At 44.1% G+C, this 20,999-nt stretch overlaps 1 protein-coding gene across 1 annotated transcript; it reads right to left on the bottom strand.

The window, feature by feature from the left end:
• Positions 1-1,730: 1,730 nt before the first annotated feature.
• On the bottom strand, positions 1,731-6,208 carry LOC109736028 (uncharacterized). The gene is made up of 3 exons (XM_020295241.4): positions 5,157-6,208; positions 3,219-3,484; positions 1,731-2,689 (listed from the first exon to the last, which is right to left on the bottom strand). Exons 1-3 carry the CDS (start codon positions 6,059-6,061, stop codon positions 1,980-1,982), a joined length of 1,881 nt encoding a protein of 626 aa, XP_020150830.1. The 5' UTR covers positions 6,062-6,208; the 3' UTR covers positions 1,731-1,979.
• Positions 6,209-20,999: the final 14,791 nt, after the last annotated feature.

The following is a 20,999-nucleotide window of genomic DNA, read 5'->3' as shown; positions in this document are numbered from 1 at the left end:
TCCCGGCCTGGTAACAAGAACACCTGGTGCAGCTTCCTTTGATACAATCCCAACCTGCAACCTCTCGTAGTCCCATTAATAGTCAACCCGCCAGATGATTCATTAATTAAGTTGTTATTAAGTAGACATCCATAAATAGTAACATGTCCACTAGTGTGTTACCACCCCTTCTCCCCTCATAGCAAGCTAAGAATTGACTACTCGATGGTTACAAGTAATAGGGTAAGGATTCTAAGGTTATGCTACTAGGTGTCATAGCATTGTATTAGCATAGTTCTTAACTCACATTCTATCATGGCATACTACAATGCGTAATGAAAATAGGGTATCATGATCAAAACGTCACCTGCCTTGGTTGTTGAAGTCAACAGTGCACTCGTCACAGTCACAAGTGCGGCACTCCTCGCAATCTATACGTTAAGGGAATGCATACATAAGAACCCAAGATTCATGCAAAGGGTAAACTTGCATGAATGACAAATAAGAACCATATATAGAACACATACTAGTTTTGTTGAACATATAATAGCTACATCTGTATTTTACTGGTAGCATACAAGAGTTACAGTCAATGGCTCAATGCAAACAGAAGACACTCATGGGGTCCAGGTGAGAAATTCAATAAACCACATCTACAGTATTGAGGCAAAGGTTGTCATAACTCATAACCAGTTTTGTCCAGTTTGTACTTTGTAGGGAAGTACTGATTTCTGACAAAGCCACAAACTTTAAAACCCAATCCAAAACTAAAGAGTCTTATGCAGAGGCATGTCAAGGGATTGAGCTACCCAATACTGACATTAAATCAGGGTCATTCCCCTAATAACATTCTATTGGATCGTATAACCTCTGTAATTGATGTTTCTAGTTCAAATGCACCTTACAAAAATAAATGGCGAGAGTACCTTCTTTCCATTAGCTAGTACTTTTTCTTCAAAAACAGAGCAAACTAAAAAGAAGTAGAATTATGTTGTGCAATATAGACTGTTTATTTGGAGAAGGCCTGAAAGATGTAACCAAGGAATGGAATTACTTGTTAATTCTAATTTGCCACCTGTTAAATTTCTTATCTAGTTCCTGCATTCTTGATTCAACTGCCTCAGTTGTGGCTTCGATCCTGGAAACTGTAGCCCGGTGCAGCAGCAGGTAAAATGTAAGCTTTTGGGCAAGTGTTTTGGCGATTCATACAATTGCAAGAATACAGTTAATAAAGGCTTATATGATGTTGTACGGGAGGAAGACAGCCTTGTAACAACTCTGAATGAATTGTGAATAAGGAAGACAGCCTTGTAACAACTCTAAATGAATTGTGAATAAGGAACCAGATTTGCAACACTTTAACTTCAGCAAGCACATACACGATGTGCATAGCAACGTGATGAACTGTGAAGAACAAACCGACACCTCACAATGCTGCTGCAGGAGCTCCACGAGGAGATCCGAGCTTCTCTGTCAGCTGCCTAGCCATCATCTGGTGTCGACAGTGCCCTGACAAGGCAATATTGTGATGAAGCAACATTGAGCCTATGTTCTGCATCAGTGCAACACTCTCCGCAGCACCACAGGCGAGAATAGCTGCAAATGCAATCGATGCGATGTAAATCTTGTTGCTCCATCCGGCTCGGTTCCTACCTCCGAATGTTGTTACCAGGACACAAAATTTACAATTTGATAGAAAAAAAAAAACAGGGTAGCACGCGCACGCGCACATCAAAATGTAGGATCACATCTACGAAACAAACATCATTTGCAACTACCAACAGGCTACTCTTCTCAAAACTAAGAATCTCGCTGCGGTTCAAAGTTTTGCCTCTGACAAAAGAAGGGGGGAAAATGTTACATTGCTCAATCATCTGAAAATTTTAGTTCTGTCTACTAAGGTACATTCTTTGCAGTTACTGACGCGCATTTTCACCCACAGCAGCAGGAAGAAATGGACATGGAAACGCTCTTCGCACACAGTCTCCGCCGTTTTCATTTCACCTCGGCGCTACTGCACGAGAACTGATGGAAGAATGGTAGTTGCTGCTCCTCTGCTTGCGATACGACGAATACACATCGCCATACTGGTGGCTCGCCTCGCTGGGATCAGCGGAGGCTCCAAGGCCCAACCGTCCGCTAGACCCCGGCTTGCTATCGAACGAGCCATCAGCGCGCATCCCGGTCTCAGGGTTCACGTGCAGGCTGGCAGGGGGAGGGATGCACGCACCTCCCTTGCGGGCAGGGAGCTCCCTCTCGTAGTCGTCATAGTCACCGGGCTCGCCCTGCTTCATCGGACCTTCTGATGGGTTTTCCTCCCCAATCTCCTTGAAGAACCTCGTCACGCGCTCAAGGATCTCGGACTCGGGAACGGTCGATGGCGGGATGGTCGTGGGGATGTCCAGCGGGCTCAAGGGAGAGTATGGAACTCCACTACCGATCTGCATCTTCCGGACCATCCCTGGAATGAGACCAGGGGGGAATAGTGGATACGGAGGTGGAGTTGGATCATTTGCAGCGGCTGGTGCTGTGCTTTGAGGAAGCGCGGGGAGGAGCAAAGATGGTTGCACTGGCAAAGATCCTGGAAAAGTAGTTTGGCCGTAAACGCCGGCAGGATGTTGGTTTCCTTGAAATTGTGCAGAAGGGACAGGTTGGGATGCCTTCTCCATTTCTGGCGGAGCAGAGGACCATTTTGAGGGCTTTGCTGATCCTGAAAAGATATCCATCAAATGTGCTTAGGTTTGCCTCCAACAAGCAAAAGATAAACGAATGCATCATAAAAGCCATTTGGTTCAGTGTAACAGCAGGGAAATAATTTGGAGAATTTAGAGAACCCGTGCGATCAAGCATGGTCAAATTATTATTTTTAGTTATATTATGTATACAAATCTGATTGGTGAAAAAGGATTTTAGTCCAGAAAATTTCTGGTTAGATCTCAGTGTTGACGCGGTAACTTCAGTTATTATCTTTACTGTATAGCCTGGCAAACTGTTTACATATCTCAAAGTAACCAGCCTATAAAGTTTCAGGGCATCAACATATCAGTACAACCTGAGAGTTATCAAAGCAAAAGGACAAAAGGATAATAGGACTACTAAAATACACCAAACTTACACCAAAGCCTTATATGTAAATGCTGGTACCCTAAAAGCTAAACACAGATGAGAAAAGATAATAATAACCACCTAGACAGAACAGTATAAGCAGAGTTAGTAGAAGAGGGGGAGAGAAAAAAAACCTGAGAAGGTTGAGGGATCTGGTGAAACATGTTGTGGCGCCGAAGGATATGAAATGCCACCTTTCATCTCTCTTTCAAGGTTAGCAACGGTTTCCTGGTCATAAACTTCCTTTGAACCCCAGAATTGCAAGATTTTCTCAAGGCGAGTCTGATTTTCATCTTTATTCTGCGGATTATTATAAATCCTCGCAAGCATGGAGCCCAGCACAGCTTGAAAAGCAATAGCCTCATTGTCAAGGTCCTGAATATTAGTTCGTCTCTGCAAGCTGCAGGATATGGAATTGTGTTGAGAAAAGTACCATTAATACATTAAATATGCACAATAAAGCCCATGTATAATTTGAGGATGTGACATAATAGATTCGATTAATAAGTAGCTTAACCAGATGAAACAATTAAAGATCATAGCCAAACAGAGATTGACTAGGACAAGCTACAGCAATACACTTCGCTATATGCATCCTACATGTCGGATATCATGAAACAGTAGTCCCTTTTTCGATACTATTTATCATGTTATTATTGGTATATCATTTCTTAGAAGCTGATTTTGATATTGCTGATATCTCACCAAATCAATTTCATTGCATATTCTGCGAGGAAATTAATAGTGGCCTTCCTAACAAATGAAAATGGGCAAAAAGCTAAAGCAAAATAACATTATGAGTGCACCGCAAGTTTTTCAAGGCCTACTTAGGCTTGGCAGCAACATTTTCATCTCTAAACAAACAAATCCCAACTAAGTAATAGTCATGACACCCGAGCTATCTCCCTAATAGGAACGCCAGGCAAGATCTAGTGTGCCCTGATATGCGATTCAGATGCCTCGATACCAAATATTCCCAAAACAAGGATAATCAATATGCTAGTATACATATACTTAAAATATAATATCAAGACTTCAAGGACTGGAGGTGAGAGGAAGGAAGGGCACAATAAGATAACATCATCCAGTTCCTGCCAGTGATGATTGGAGCATGCTGTTTATGTTGCACGTGCTAGGAAAGGTGCTGTTCTGCGTGATTACATCAAGAGGAAGGAAGAACTAGGGCTGGCCTATGTTAGATAATGCATTGGTTACTGGGCTTGTATTGACAGAGTGATTGTCCCTCAGTGGAGATGTATCAAAATCACTTCTAAATGGAAATCATTTTGATACTTGGTGATACATATCATAAAGGGTATCGGTATCAAGTATGAATCTAATGTTGGTACAACAAATAAATAAAGTATCAGGGTAGCCTATAACAATAATTTGTTTATATTTTGATCTTCTCTCGTACGTTGATCTTTGAAATGAATCAGAGTGAAGTAAGTCATATCAAATGGCACTCAGTTGTCATTTAAAACTTTGAATGGAAAATAACTTCGAAACCAAAAAATGGGAGGTTCTTTCTTTAGTGCATTTTTCTAGAATCTTGTAGGGCTTATTTGGAATGCTGGATTCTAAAACGTAGGACTAGTACAAATGCAGGATTGGGATGTGGTGGTCTATTGAATCCTAAAGAAAACCAAAACACAAGAATTTGCACATATTGCTCTTTGGATGCTCCACAAGAATTTTGCGGAGGTTGGAAGAGACAGAAAGTGCAGGACACAAAATGAAATTTCCATGAGGCCCAACCTCTTGCTGAATCCTATTGATTTGGGTGTATGAAAGCAATCATAAGGAAAATTCCTATAGATTAAAATCTTACAAAACTCCTTCAATCCAAAGGGGGGCATAATAAGCTAAGATGGCAATAAGATCTGTCAATTGAAATTCTCTTGATGTGTTGGTATTTCAATTGCATCAAAGTTCATCATTTCTTTACTCAAGTTTTCATCAGCTTGAACACTGAACACAGCTTGGAAATAGCTCAAATTTACTACACTTAATTTACAAGTCATAAGGCGAGCAATTGTATTCACAAAATAGATGCTGGAATGAAAACATACCCTTCAAAAAGAATATCATTCACCAGGAAAACAATGTGCAGCTGCCTCTCTGAATCCTCCAAGGCAAATACTCTCTCCCTCAGAGCTTCGGCCAGAGCAGGCGCGAACGGCGCCCTTTGCATAAACCATGTCTTGGCACCCTTTATCGACTCTTTGGTGCCATTAAGATTGCTAAGCACGTCGTGCAGCTCGGCGGCGACATCAGCGGGGAGCGGCCCAGAGAGGCCCTTGAACGTCGCCCCGGTATCGTACTCCCCGTGGCCGTGGGCGCCAAAGTGCTGGTGCTGGTCGTAGAACGGCGGGTACCCCGGCTGGTGCATTGGGGGCGGCGGGCCGTGCGCCGCCATCGGGCCCATCGGCGGCGGCATCATGTGCATGGACCCCGGCGGGTAGGGCGGCATGGGCGGGCGCCCCGTGACCCAGAGCATGTACCTGTAGTAGGCGTGGCCGTCCCCGCCGAAGATGAAGGCGTAGTCCGGGTTGTCGTGCTGCTTGTCGCGGATCACGATCTCGAACTCGGGCCCGTTCTTGGCGATGTACTCGACGAGCTTGTCGATGCGCTTCTGGAGCTCCGGGTCGGCGGGGGGCGGGGCGGGGGCCGGCGGCGCGGGGGGCTCGAACGGCGAGGGCGGGTGCATGTAGGGGTGGGGCGGCGGCGGCTGGGCGTGGGGCGGCGGGTAGGGGGACGGCTGCTGGTGCGGCGGGAGGTGCGGGTAGAGCTGCTGCTGCGGCGGCGGCATGGCGCGCGGGTAGGGCGCGTACTGCGGCATCGGGGCGGCGTAGGGCGGGTGGTGCGGGTACTGCGGCTGCGCCTGCGGGTGGAACCCGTACTGCGGCGGCGGGGGCTGCTGCGCCTGCGCGTACGCCATGGCCGCCGCCGCGTAGTCCTGGGCCTGCCGGTCCATGGGGCGGCGGGATTTGGCGGCGGGGAGGGGAGGGGTGGGGGTAGGGTAGGGCTCGCTGCGCCGGTGGTGACGGCGGCGGAGGAAGAGGGGAGAAGAGGGTTAGGCTGCCCCTGCTGGCAGGTTTTTTGACAAAGGCCCCCGTGGAGTGCTGGATTTCTATTATTGGCCTTCTAGTCTACAACAACTACAACTCTATTTTTTCTCTTTGGACGCGTCTAGGCAGCAGCTGCTCCCTAACGTTTCGTGGCAGCCCTCCAAATATAGTAACTTTATGTCCCCCTATTCAGGATAGGAAAGCCGTGGTCCCCCTCCCGATTCCCGCGACCAACCATCGAGCGGGCAAACTCACCTGATCCTCCCCTTCCCCTGGTCCCTCCCCCATCCCTGGGCGTCTCCTTTTCTCCTCACCTAACCCCCAGCTCCATCTTCTTCTCTCCCAAGCCAAAAAGGACAACACGCCCCTTCCCCTCGCCACTTCCAGATCCAGAAAACCTTCACAACCCTTCAATGGCGGCTCATTAGCGTTTCTTCTCTAGGCAAATCAAGGGGGCTCGTTTCAGATTGCCTAGCAAAAGGCAAAAAAAGCAAAGGAAAAAGGTCAGATTTAGCTCACTTCCAGATCCCTCCTCTTTCCCCATGATTTGTACAAGGTTGCAGTTATGCAAAAAATTGTGTAAAAGATGTGATGTTAAGCATGTTTAGTCTGGTATTTAGGCAAGTTTCAGCCCCCTGTTTTGGGCAAATTTAGTAGTGTTGTGCACCCTAAAGGATAGTTTTTGCCAATTTTCAAATTTTGTTTGCAATTCTGTTGCATATGAACACATTATAAGTTGTAAGCAAGTGCTGATAGTATTGCTGGGGACAAAATATCATGCCTTAAGCAAAAAAAACGACTGAGCAAAAACAGTGCTATCATGATCATGATCTATTAACAATGTGTTCCAGTTCTGTTAATTGCTTATGAAAATGTTCTAGGTAAATTAGACATTCTGTTTGAGCAAAAACATAGCTATCATGAGGCAACTAGGTATACGGTATGTACACAACTTTGGAAACTTATGACATGGCAAAACATGAACACTTTTGAAACTTATAAGACGATTATAAGACGATGAACACTGACATCATTATGGAAAAAAGGCAAAAAACAAGGATTTTTCCTAGCAGATCTTTTTGGTGCATGTGGACCAAAAACAAATGGCTGATTGGAGCAACTTGCATTATAGGATTAAGCAAAAGCATAATGATGTCCAGGCAACTCCTGATGAAGCTAGAAAAACATTCCTCTTGGTCATTTGTTTCCATTATTTTTTGGTTCAACAGTGAAAAAACATGAGAAGAATAAACGTAAAATTGCAGCTAAAAAACAAGAGAGACTATTGCGTAGTACAATTTACCTTTGTTATAGCATATCCTTCACCATGATCCCAAAAAAGTTGGAAAGTTGCCAAGATACAGTTGCAAATTTATTAGTATTTCATCCTGCAAAGAAAGAAAAAAAACAAGAAAAGCCATATACCAACAACTATCTCAGCTACGAAACGTTACTTCAACCAATTGTGCAAAAATGGAAACAACATTGAACATAGTGAGCATAGCCAAAACACACAAGCTTGCTGCTATAAGATGAAAACATAGGTACTGAAAATATAGTCTGAATATAAAGAGCGACCATGCCCATAACTGCCAACTTAAGTTTTTTCTAACACAAAACATGCTCTATTCTCTCTTATTTTGGAGTGAATTCCATTCTGAAGACACTTCAAAAGTAGCACTTCTATGGCAGGAGGCTCGCTTCACCAAATTAATGTTGCCTGCGTTTAAGAAAAACAAATAAGAAAATATATTATGATACACAAAAAACAAGCCTATGTTATATGTACAAATGTTTCATTAGTACAAAAAAACATGGATTTCCTGAAAAATATATTGCCTGACATATATAGTTTGACTTGCCTGGTTATATGGTTTGGATTGCTTGATAGTGTACTTTGAATTGCCTGGTTATGTTCAATTGTTTCCTTAAAAACAAAAATGAATGCTATCTTGTGAATCTGGTGTGCTTGGGTTGTTGTGTTACTTGCTTGCATGTGTTTAGTGTGGCACTAGCTTGCCTCAATAAGCTAACTTGCTTTAATTTTTCTGGTTAAAAAAATGCACAGGTTGAAGATGATTGACCTGTTTGTGGTGTGCTTGGGTGGTTGTGCTATTGGCTTGCCTGTATTTACTATGCTACTTGCTTGCATCATTCTGCTGACTTGCTTTACTTTTTCCCATGTTGAAAAAAATAAACAGATTGATAATGATTGACCTGAATGAGGAACCAGATGAAAATAATGGTGATCCTTTATACTGTACGCAACATGCTGCTGGAAATGCAGAATTTGTGACGGAATCACCTAATCCCCCTATCATGCAAAAAGTCAATGCTGCTACAGAAGCAATGGAGACAGATGGGCAGTCAAGTCGTGGGGGACGGGCTCCGGGCAGTACACAAGTACCTGCAGCAGTAGCAGCTGAGAGTGATGCTCATACCCTTGATGGCACAGGTGCTGCAGGTGATACTGGTGGGACTGTTGGTAATGGTTTGGGTGCTAAAAATGATGATGAAGCTTGGTCACAGCCCAAGGAGCCTTATGTGGGCATGAGGTTTGACACTTTGGAAGATGCCAAGGAGCACTACAATGCATATTCCTTACAGATGGGGTTTTCAATCAAAATGAATACTTCAAGGAAGGATATGAAAACCGGAGAGTTGATAAAACAACAGTTTGTTTGCAACAAGTTTTGAAAGCCTGATGTCGATGACGGAGGGGCAGAAAAGATTCCCGTACTAGATGACATTGTTGAGCAAGCAAAAGATGATAATGAAGATGAGGCTATTGTCTTTCTTGATGATGATAGTAAAGGCAAAAAGAGGAGCAAGAAATGAAAAGGAGATAAAATTGTGCAAACTGGTTGCAAAGCTAAGATGATTGTGAACATAATAGATGGTAGATGGGAGGTGATCTACTTTGTTGGCGAGCACAACCATCCGTTGGTTGACAAGCCATGTTTGACTAAGTATTTGCGATCACACCAAGGGATCCCGCCAGAAGAAAGGGCCTTCCTTACTCATCTTCATAACTGCAATTTAACTACAGGTCCCCCTACCTTCTAACTTTAAGAACATGGACATGCCTACTGGTTGTAAGTTTCTTGGCCCATCAACAACTACCTGATTTTTGCTTGAAACATGTGACTGTTTGCTTCAAACATGTGACTTAGTTGCTTGATAATGACATTAAATTGCTTACAGCAGTACAAAAGATATAATGCCTGATTTGTTTCTGGATGCTGGACTTGCCTACTGTTTACCTGTTTGTTGCTCAATGCAAATTCCTACTTGCCTAGTGTTTTCATGTGTAAAAAAAATTGGTGTTGACTCTAGACTTGCCTATGATTAGTCTCTTTGTAGCTAAAATGTACAATAGTACTTGTTTCTGGATGAGGTCAACTTGCCTATGATTGAAATTTTTATTGCTCACTAATGCATAGTTACCCCCTGGTTTGTTTTGTGTATTTTGTTCATGCGTTGCCTGAGGCGTATTGTTGTAGTTGCTTGTATAGCTTGATGAATTGCATGAGCTTTGCATTTGAGTTGCCTTGCTGAAAACAGAAAAGAAACTATTTTTGGTACTGTTTTTGTGTAGAAAAAGGATTGACCACCATTGTGACTTCATGTCAACAGGTCGTATGATGCACATCATGTCAGATTTCTATGGGTCAGAACTCATTGTACCTTATGGCACTAAGCACATTAAAAACCTCAAGATGCTCTTGAACAAGGATGATACAAAAGAAGGGGATATGATAGAGACAGTTGCTTACTTTAAAGATTAGCAGAGAGAGGATCCAGTTTTTTTTACAAGATAAAATATGATGAGGAAGACAGGGTTGAGAATATTTTCTGGGTCGATGGTGCACCAAGGAAGGTGTACGTGGAATCTTATCATGATTGTATCTCCTTTGACACAACGTATATGACTAACATGTACAACATGCCCTTTGCACCATTCATTGGGATTAACAGACATGGGTAGTCATTCATGTTGGGCTGTGGCTTTGTTAGGCAAGAGTTGGCATCAAGCTTTGATTGGCTATTCCAGACCTTCCTTGAGGCAATGCATAATGTAGCACCCACCAACATCATAGCCGACCAAGACATCGCAATGGCACAGTCAATTAAAAAGATCTTTCCTACAAGTGTGCACCGCTGTTGTCGCTGGCATATGATGACCCACAAGTATAGGGGATCTATCATAGTCCTTTCGATAAGTAAGAGTGTCGAACCCAACGAGGAGCAGAAGGACTGAAATTATCAGTAACAGATAGTTTTGTGATAAGGTAATTTGTAACGGGTAACAAGTAACAAAAGTAAATAAAGTGCAGCAAGGTGGCCCAATCCTTTTTGTAGCAAAGGACAAGTCTGGACAAACTCTTATATAGAGAAAAGCACTCCCGAGGACACATGGGAATTATCGTCAAGCTAGTTTTCATCACGTTCATATGATTCACGTTCGGTACTTTGATAATTTGATATGTGGGTGGACCGGTTCTTGGGTGATGTCCTTACTTGGACAAGCATCTCACTTATGATTAACTCCTATTGCAAGCATCCGCAACTACAAAAGAAGTATTAAGGTAAACCTAACCATAGCATGAAACATATGGATCCAAATCAGCCCCTTACGAAGCAACACATAAACTAGGGTTTAAGCTTCTGTCACTCTAGCAACCCATCATCTACTTATTACTTCCCAATGCCTTACTATAGGCCCAAACAATGGTGAAGTGTGATGTAGTCGACGTTCCATAACACCACTACAGGAGAGACAACATACATCTCATCAAAATATCGAACGAATACCAAATTCACATGACTACTAATAGCAAGACTTCTCCCATGTCCTCAGGAACAAACGTAACTACTCACAAATCATATTCATGTTCATAATCAGAGGGGTATTAATATGCATAATGGATCTGAACATATGATATTCCACCAAATAAACCAACTAGTATCAACTACAAGGAGTAATCAACACTACTAGCAACCCACAGGTACCAATCCGAGGCTTTGGGACAAAGATTGGATAAAAGAGATGAACTAGGGTTTGAGAGGAGATGGTGCTGGTGAAGATGTTGATGGAGATTGGGCCCCTCCTGATGAGAGGAGCATTGGTGATGACGATGGCGATGATTTCCCCCTCCCGGAGGGAAGTTTTCCCGGCAGAACAGCTCTGCCGGAGCCCTAGATTGGTTCCGCCAAGGTTTCGCCTCGTGGCAGCGGAGTTTCTTCCCGAAAGCTTGCTTATGATTTTTTTTCTCGGACGAAAGACTTCATATAGCAGAAGATGGGCACTGGAGGGCCACCAGGGGGCCCACAAGGCAGGGGGCGCGCCCAGGGGGTAGGGCGCGCCTCCCACCCTCCTGGCCAGCGTGTGGCCCCCCTCTGGTATTTTCTTTGTCCAGTATTTTTTATTAATTCCAAAAATGACTTCTGTGAAGTTTCAAGACTTTTGGAGCTGTGAAGAATAGGTCTATAATATTTGCTCCTTTTCCAGCCCAGAATTCCAGCTACCGGCATTCTCCCTCTTTATGTAAACCTTGTAAAATAAGAGAGAACATGCATAAGTATTGTGACATAATGTGTAATAACAGCCCATAATGCAATAAATAACGATATAAAAGCATGATGCAAAATGGACGTATCAGCATATTATGAAAAAAGCACAAGAGAAGCTTGGAGCATTGCTGGGGCGAAACCCTGGCTTGTCCAAAGATTTCAACAACTGTGTTGACTTCAGCTTGACGCTAGAAGAATTTGAGGCAGGGTGGTGTGAGCTGATGATGAAGTATGAGGCTATGACCGACTCCCACTTCGAGAATCTATACAAATATAGAGAAAAGGAGAGGGGAGAGTGTGTCCACGTACCCTCATAGACCGAAAGCGGAAGCGTTAGCACAACGCGGTTGATGTAGTCATACGTCTTCACGATCCGACCGATCAAGTACCGAACGCACGGCACCTCCGAGTTCAGCACACGTTCAACTCAATGACGTCCCTCGAACTCTGATCCAGCCGAGCTTTGAGGGAGAGTTCCGTCAGCACGACGGCGTGGTGACGATGATGATGTTCTACCGACGCAGGGCTTCGCCTAAGCACCGCTACGATATTATCGAGGTGGATTATGGTGGAGGGGGGCACCGCACACGGCTAAGAGATCCAAGGGATCAATTGTTGTGTCTCCAAGGGGTGCCTCCCTCCCCGTATATAAAGGAGTGGAGGAGGGGGAGAGGGCCGGCCACCCTTGGCGCGCCCCATGAGGAGTCCTACTCCACCCGGGAGTAGGACTCCCCCCTTCCATGTGGGAGTAGGAGAGGAGAGGGAAGGAGAGAGAGGGGGAAAGGAAAGGGGGGCACCGCCCCCCTCCTTGTCCAATTCGGACTGGGGGGGAAGGGGGCGCGCGGCTGCCCTTGGCTGCCCCTCCTCTTCTCCATTAGGGCCCAATAGGCCCATTAGTCTCCCCGGGGGGTTCCGGTAACCCCCCGGTACTCCGGTATATGCCCGATACTCTCCGAAACCATTCCGGTGTCCGAACATAGTCGTCCAATATATCAATCTTTATGTCTCGACCATTTAGAGACTCCTCGTCATGTCCGTGATCACATCCGGGACTCTAAACTACCTTCGGTACATCAAAACACATAAAATCATAATATAACCGTCATCGAACTTTAAGCGTGCGGACCCTACGGGTTCAAGAACTATGTAGACATGACTGAGACACGTCTCCGGTCAATAACCAATAGCGGAACCTGGATGCTCATATTAGCTCCCACATATTCTACGAAGATCTTTATCGGTCAAACCGCATAACAACATACGTTGTTCCCTTTGTCATCGGTATGTTACTTGCCCGAGATTCGATCGTCGGTATCTCAATACCTAGTTCAATCTCGTTACCGGCAAGTCTCTTTACTCGTTCCGTAATACATCATCCCGCAACTAACTCATTAGTTGCAATGCTTGCAAGGCTTAAGTGATGTGCATTACCGAGTGGGCCCAGAGATACCTCTCCGACAATCGGAGTGACAAATCCTAATCTCGAAATACGCCAACCCAACAAGTACCTTCGGAGACACCTGTAGAGCACCTTTATAATCACCCAGTTACGTTGTGACGTTTGGTAGCACACAAAGTGTTCCTCCGGCAAACGGGAGTTGCATAATCTCATAGTCATAGGAACATGTATAAGTCATGAAGAAAGCAATAGCAACATACTAAACGATCAAGTGCTAAGCTAACGGAATGGGTCAAGTCAATCACATCATTCTCCTAATGATGTGATCCCGTTAATCAAATGACAACTCTTTGTTTATGGCTAGGAAACATAACCATCTTTGATCAACAAGCTAGTCAAGTAGAGGCATACTAGTGACATTCTGTTTGTCTATGTATTCACACATGTATCATGTTTCCGGTTAATACAATTCTAGCATGAATAATAAACATTTATCATGATATAAGGAAATAAATAATAACTTTATTATTGCCTCTAGGGCATATTTCCTTCAGTCTCCTACTTGCACTAGAGTCAATAATCTAGATTACACAGTAATGATTCTAACACCCATGGAGCCTTGGTGCTGATCATGTTTTGCTCGTGGAAGAGGCTTAGTCAACGGGTCTGCAACATTCAGATCCGTATGTATCTTGCAAATCTCTATGTCTCCCACCTGGACTTGATCCCGGATGGAGTTGAAGCGTCTCTTGATGTGCTTGGTTCTCTTGAGAAATCTGGATTCCTTTGCCAAAGCAATTGCACCAGTATTGTCACAAAAGATTTTCATTGGACCCGATGCACTAGGTATGACACCTAGATCGGATATGAACTCCTTCATCTAGACTCCTTCATTTGCTGCTTCCGAAGCAGCTATGTACTCCGCTTCACATGTAGATCCCGCTACGACGCTTTGTTTAGAACTGCACCAACTGACAGCTCCACCGTTCAATAAAAACACGTATCCAGTTTGTGATTTAGAATCGTCCGGATCAGTGTCAAAGCTTGCATCGACGTAACCATTTACGACTAGCTCTTTGTCACCTCCATAAACGAGAAACATATCCTTCGTCCTTTTCAGGTATTTCAGGATGTTCTTGACCGCTGTCCAGTGATCCACTCCTGGATTACTTTGGTACCTCCCTGCTAAACTAATAGCAAGGCACACATCAGGTCTGGTACATAGCATTGCATACATGATAGAGCCTATGGCTGAAGCATAGGGAACATCTTTCATTTTCTCTCTATCTTCTGCAGTGGTCGGGCATTGAGTCTTACTCAACTTCACACCTTGTAACACAGGCAAGAACCCTTTCTTTGCTTGATCCATTTTGAACTTCTTCAAAACTTTGTCAAGGTATGTGCTTTGTGAAAGTCCAATTAAGCGTCTCGATCTATCTCTATAGATCTTGATGCCCAATATATAAGCAGCTTCACCGAGGTCCTTCATTGAAAAACTCTTATTCAAATATACTTTTATGCTATCCAGAAATTCTATATCATTTCCAATCAACAATATGTCATCCACATATAATATCAGAAATGCTACAGAGCTCCCACTCACTTTCTTGTAAATACAGGCTTCTCCAAAAGTCTGTATAAAACCATATGCTTTGATCACACTATCAAAACGTTTATTCCAACTCCGAGAGGCTTGCACCAGTCCATAAATGGATCGCTGGAGCTTGCACACTTTGTTAGCTCCCTATGGATCGACAAAACCTTCCGGTTGCATCATATACAACTCTTCTTCCAGAAATCCATTCAGGAATGCAGTTTTGACATCCATTTGCCAAATTTCATAATCATAAAATGCAGCAATTGCTAACATGATTCGGACAGACTTAAGCATCGCTACGGGTGAGAAGGTCTCATCGTAGTCAATCCCTTGAACTTGTCGAAAACCTTTTGCAACAAGTCAAGCTTTATAGACAGTAACATTACCGTCAGCGTCAGTCTTCTTCTTGAAGATCCATTTATTCTCGATGGATTGCCGATCATCGGGCAAGTCAACCAAAGTACATACTTTGTTCTCATACATGGATCCCATCTCGGATTTCATGGCCTCAAGCCATTTTGCGGAATCTGGGCTCACCATCGCTTCTTCATAGTTCGTAGGTTCATCATGGTCTAGTAACATAACCTCCAGAACAGGATTACCGTACCACTCTGGTGTGGATCTTACTCTGGTTGACCTACGAGGTTCAGTAACAACTTGATCTGAAGTTTCATGATCATCATCATTAACTTCCTCACTAATTGGTGTAGACGTCACAGGAACCAGTTTCTGTGATGAACTATTTTACAATAAGGGAGCAGGTACTGTTACCTCATCAAGTTCTACTTTCCTCCCACTCACTTCTTTCGAGAGAAACTCCTTCTCTAGAAAGGATCCATTCTTGGCAACGAATGTCTTGCCTTCGGATCTGTGATAGAAGGTGTACCCAACAGTTTCCTTTGGGTATCTTATGAAGACACATTTCTCCGATTTGGGTTCGAGCTTATCAGGTTGAAACTTTTTCGCATAAGCATCACAGCCCCAAACTTTAAGAAACAACAACTTTGGTTTCTTGCCAAACCACAGTTCATAAGGCATCGTCTCAACGGATTTTGATGGTGCCCTATTTAATGTGAATGCGGCCGTCTCTAAAGCATACCCCAAAACGATAGCGGTAAATCAGTAAGAGACATCATAGATCGCACCATATCTAGTAAAGTACGATTACAACGTTCGGACACACCATTACGCTGTGATGTTCCGGGTGGCGTGAGTTGCGAAACTATTCCATTGTTTCAAATGTAGACCAAACTCGTAACTCAAATATTCTCCTCCACGATCAGATCGCAGAAACTTTATTTTCTTGTTACGATGATTTTCAACTTCACTCTGAAATTCTTTGAACTTTTCAAATGTTTCAGACTTATGTTTCATTAAGTAGATATACCCATATCTGCTTAAATCATCTGTGAAGGTGAGAAAATAACGATACCCGCCACGAGCCTCAACATTCATTGGACCACATACATCAGTATGTATGATCTCCAACAAATCAGTTGCTCGCTCCATAGTTCCGGAGAACGGCGTTTTAGTCATCTTGCCCATGAGGCATGGTTCGCAAGTACCAAGTGATTCATAATCAAGTGATTCCAAAAGTCCATCAGTGTGGAGTTCCTTCATGCGCTTTACACCAATATGACCCAAACGGCAGTGCCACAAATAAGTTGCACTATCATTATCAACTCTGCATCTTTTGGCTTCAACATTATGAATATGTGTATCACTACTATTGAGATTCATCAAAAATAGACCACTCTTCAAGGGTGCATGACCATAAAAGATATTACTCATATAAATAGAACAACCATTATTCTCAGATTTAAATGAATAACCGTCTCGCATCAAACAAGATCTAGATATAATGTTCATGCTCAACGCTGGCACCAAATAACAATTATTTAGGTCTAAAACTAATCCCGAAGGTAGATGTAGAGGTAGCGTGCCGACGGCGATCACATCGACTTTGGAACCATTTCCCACGCACATCGTCACCTCGTCCTTAGCCAGTGTTCGCTTAATCCGTAGTCCCTATTTTGAGTTGCAAATATTAGCAACAGAACCAGTATCAAATACCCAGGTGCTACTGCGAGCTCTGGTAAGGTACACATCAATAACATGTATATCACATATACCTTTGTCCACCTTGCCATCCTTCTTATCCGCCAAATACTTGGGGTAGTTCCGCTTCCAGTGACCAGTCTGCTTGTAGTAGAAGCACTCAGTCTCAGGCTTAGATCTAGACTTGGGTTTCTTCTCTTGAGCAGCAACTTGTTTGTTGTTCTTCTTGAAGTTCCCCTTCTTCCCTTTGCCCTTTTTCTTGAAACTGGTGGTCTTATTGACCATCAACACTTGATGCTCCTTCTTGATTTCTACCTCCGCAACCTTTAGCATTGCGAAGAGCTCGGGAATCGTCTTATCCATCCCTTGCATGTTATAGTTCATCACGAAGCTCTTGTAGCTTGGTGGCAGCGATTGAAGAATTCTGTCAATGACACTATCATCCGGAAGATTAACTCCCAATTGAATCAAGTGATTGTTATACCCAGACATTCTGAGTATATGCTCATTGACAGAACTATTCTCCTCCATCTTGCAGCTGTAGAACTTATTGGAGACTTCATATTTCTCAATCCGGGCATTTGCTTGAAATATTAACTTCAATTCCTGGAACATCTCATATGCTCCATGACGTTCAAAACGTCGTTGAAGTCCCGGTTCTAAGCCGTAAAGCATGGCACACTGAACTATCGAGTAGTCATCAGCTTTGCTCTGCCAGACGTTCATAACATCTGGTGTTGCTCCTGCAGCAGGTTTGGCACCTAGCGGTGCTTCCAGGACGTAATTCTTCTGTGCAGCAATGAGGATAATCCTCAAGTTACGGACCTAGTCCATGTAATTGCTACCATCATCTTTCAACTTTGCTTTCTCAAGGAACGCATTAAAATTCAACGGAACAACAACACAAGCCATCTATCTACAACAAACATAGACATGCAAAATGTTGGAAATATGCCCTAGAGGCAATAATAAATTGGTTATTATTATATTTCCTTGTTCATGATAATCGTTTATTATCCATGCTAGAATTGTATTGATAGGAAACTCAGATACATGTGTGGATAAATAGACAACACCATGTCCCTAGTAAGCCTCTAGTTGACTAGCTCGTTGATCAATAGATGGTTACGGTTTCCTGACCATGGACATTGGATGTCGTTGATAACGGGATCACATCATTAGGAGAATGATGTGATAGACAAGACCCAATCCTAAGCCTAGCACAAGATCGTGTAGTTCGTTTGCTAAGAGCTTTTCTAATGTCAAGTATCATTTCCTTAGACCATGAGATTGTGCAACTCCCAGATACCGTAGGAATGCTTTGGGTGTACCAAACGTCACAACGTAACTGGGTGGCTATAAAGGTGCACTACAGGTATCTCTGAAAGTGTCTGTTGGGTTGGCACGAATCGAGACTGGGATTTGTCACTCCATGTAAACGGAGAGGTATCTCTGGGCCCACTCGGTAGGACATCATCATAATGTGCACAATGTGACCAAGGAGTTGATCACGGGATGATGTGTTACGGAACGAGTAAAGAGACTTGCCGGTAACGAGATTGAACAAGGTATCGGGATACCGACGATCGAATCTCGAGCAAGTAACATACCGATAGACAAAGGGAATTGTATACGGGATTGATTGAATCCTCGACATCGTGGTTCATCCGATGAGATCATCGAGGAGCATGTGGGAGCCAATATGGGTATCCAGATCCCGCTATTGGTTATTGGCCGGAGAGGTGTCTCGGTCATGTCTACATGTCTCCCGAACCCGTAGGGTCTACACACTTAAGGTTCGGTGACGCTAGGGTTATAGAGATATTAGTATGCGGTAACCCGAAAGTTGTTCGGAGTCCCGGATGAGATCCCGGACGTCACGAGGAGTTCCGGAATGGTCCGGAGGTAAAGATTTATATATGGGAAGTCTTATTTTGGTCGCCGGAAAAGTTTCGCACTTTATCGGTATTGTACCGGGAGTGCCGAAAGGGGTCCGGGGGTCCACCAAGGGGGTCCACCAGCCCCGGGGGCCACATGGGCTGTAGGGGGTGCGCCTTGGCCTATATGGGCCAAGGGCACCAGCCCCAAGAGGCCCATGCGCCAAGAGATAAGGAAAAGGGAGAGTCCTAAAGGGGGAAGGCACCTCCGAGGTGCCTTGGGGGGGAAGGACTTGTCCCTGGCCGCACCCTTCCTTGGAGGAAGGGCCAAGGCTGCGCCCCCCCTCTCCCTTGGCCCTATATATAGTGGGGGGAAGGGAGGGCAGCAAGATCTAAGCCCTGGCGCCTCCCTCTCCCTCCCGTGACACCTCTTCCTCCCCGCTTGCGCTTGGCGAAGCCCTGCCGGGATCCTGCTACTTCCACCACCACGCCATCGTGCTGCTGGATCTCCATCAACCTCTCCTCCCGCCTTGCTGGATCAAGAAGGAGGAGACGTTGCTGTTCCGTATGTGTGTTGAACGCGGAGGTGCCGTCCGTTCGGCGCTAGGATCATCGGTGATTTGGATCACGACGAGTACGACTCCATCAACCCCGTTCTCTTGAACGCTTCCGCTCGCGATCTACAAGGGTATGTAGATGCACTCCTCTCTCTCGTTGCTAGATGACTCCATAGATTGATCTTGGTGATGCGTAGAAAATTTTGAATTATTGCTACGTTCCCCAACAGTGGCATCATGAGCTAGGTCTATGCGTAGTTTCTATGCACGAGTAGAACACAAAGTAGTTGTGGGCGTAGATGTTGCCAATTCTTCTTGCCGCTACTAGTCTTATCTTGTTTCGGCGGCATTGTGGGATGAAGCGGCCCGGACCGACCTTACACGTACGCTTACGTGAGACAGGTTCCACCGACTGACATGCACTAGATGCATAAGGTGGCTAGCGGGTGTCTGTCTCTCCCACTTTAGTCGGAACGGATTCGATGAAAAGGGTCCTTATGAAGGGTAAATAGAAATTGGCATATCACGTTGTGGTCTTACGTAGGTAAGAAACGTTCTTGCTAGAAACCTATACAAGCCACGTAAAAACTTGCAACAACAATTAGAGGACGTCTAACTTGTTTTTGCAGCATGTGCTATGTGATGTGATATGGCCAGAAGATGTGATGAATGATATATGTGATGTATGAGATTGATCATATTCTTGTAATAGGAATCACGACTTGCATGTCGATGAGTATGACAACCGGCAGGAGCCATAGGAGTTGTCTTCATTTTTGTATGACCTGCGTGTCATTGAATAAACGCCATGTAAATTACTTTACTTTATTGCTAAGCGCGTTAGCCATAGAAGTAGAAGTAATCGTTGGCGTGACAACTTCATGAAGACACAATGATGGAGATCATGATGATGGAGATCATGGTGTCATGCCGGTGACAAAGATGATCATGGTGCCCCGAAGATGGAGATCAAAGGAGCAAGATGATATTGGCCATATCATGTCACTATTTGATTGCATGTGATGTTTATCATGTTATGCATCTTATTTGCTTAGAACGACGGTAGCATAAATAAGATGATCCCTCACTAAAATTTCAAGAGACGTGTTCCCCCTAACTGTGCACCGTTGCGAAGGTTCGTTGTTTCGAAGCACCACGTGATGATCGGGTGTGATAGATTCTAACGTTCGAATACAACGGGTGTTGACGAGCCTAGCATGTATAGACATGGCCTCGGAACACATGCAAAACACTTAGGTTGACTTGACGAGCCTAGCATGTACAGACATGGCCTCGGAACACAAGAGACCGAAAGGTCGAACATGAGTCGTATAGTAGATACGATCAACATGGAGATGTTCACCGATGATGACTAGTCCGTCTCACGTGATGATCGGACACGGCCTAGTTTGACTCGGATCGTGTATCCCTTAGATGACTAGAGGGATGTCTATCTGAGTGGGAGTTCAATAATCAGATGAACTTCATTATCATGAACATAGTCAAAAGGTCTTTACAAATTATGTCATACGCTTTAGTTCTACTGTTTAAGATATGTTCCTAGAGAAAATTTAGTTGAAAGTTGGTAGTAGCAATTATGCGGACTGGGTCCGTAAACTGAGGATTGTCCTCATTGCTGCACAGAAGGCTTATGTCCTTAATGCACCGCTCGGTGTGCTGAACCTCAGCGTCGTCTGTAGATGTTGTGAAACATATGACATACACGTTTTGATGACTACGTGATAGTTCAGTGCGTAATGCTAACGGTTTAGAATTGTGGCA

Source organism: Aegilops tauschii, chromosome 7, assembly GCF_002575655.3.
Source record: "Aegilops tauschii subsp. strangulata cultivar AL8/78 chromosome 7, Aet v6.0, whole genome shotgun sequence".
NCBI classification, from domain to species: Eukaryota; Viridiplantae; Streptophyta; class Magnoliopsida; order Poales; family Poaceae; genus Aegilops; species Aegilops tauschii.
The sequence above is the reverse complement of the archived record's forward strand: the minus strand, read 5'-3'. Positions and strand labels throughout refer to the sequence as shown.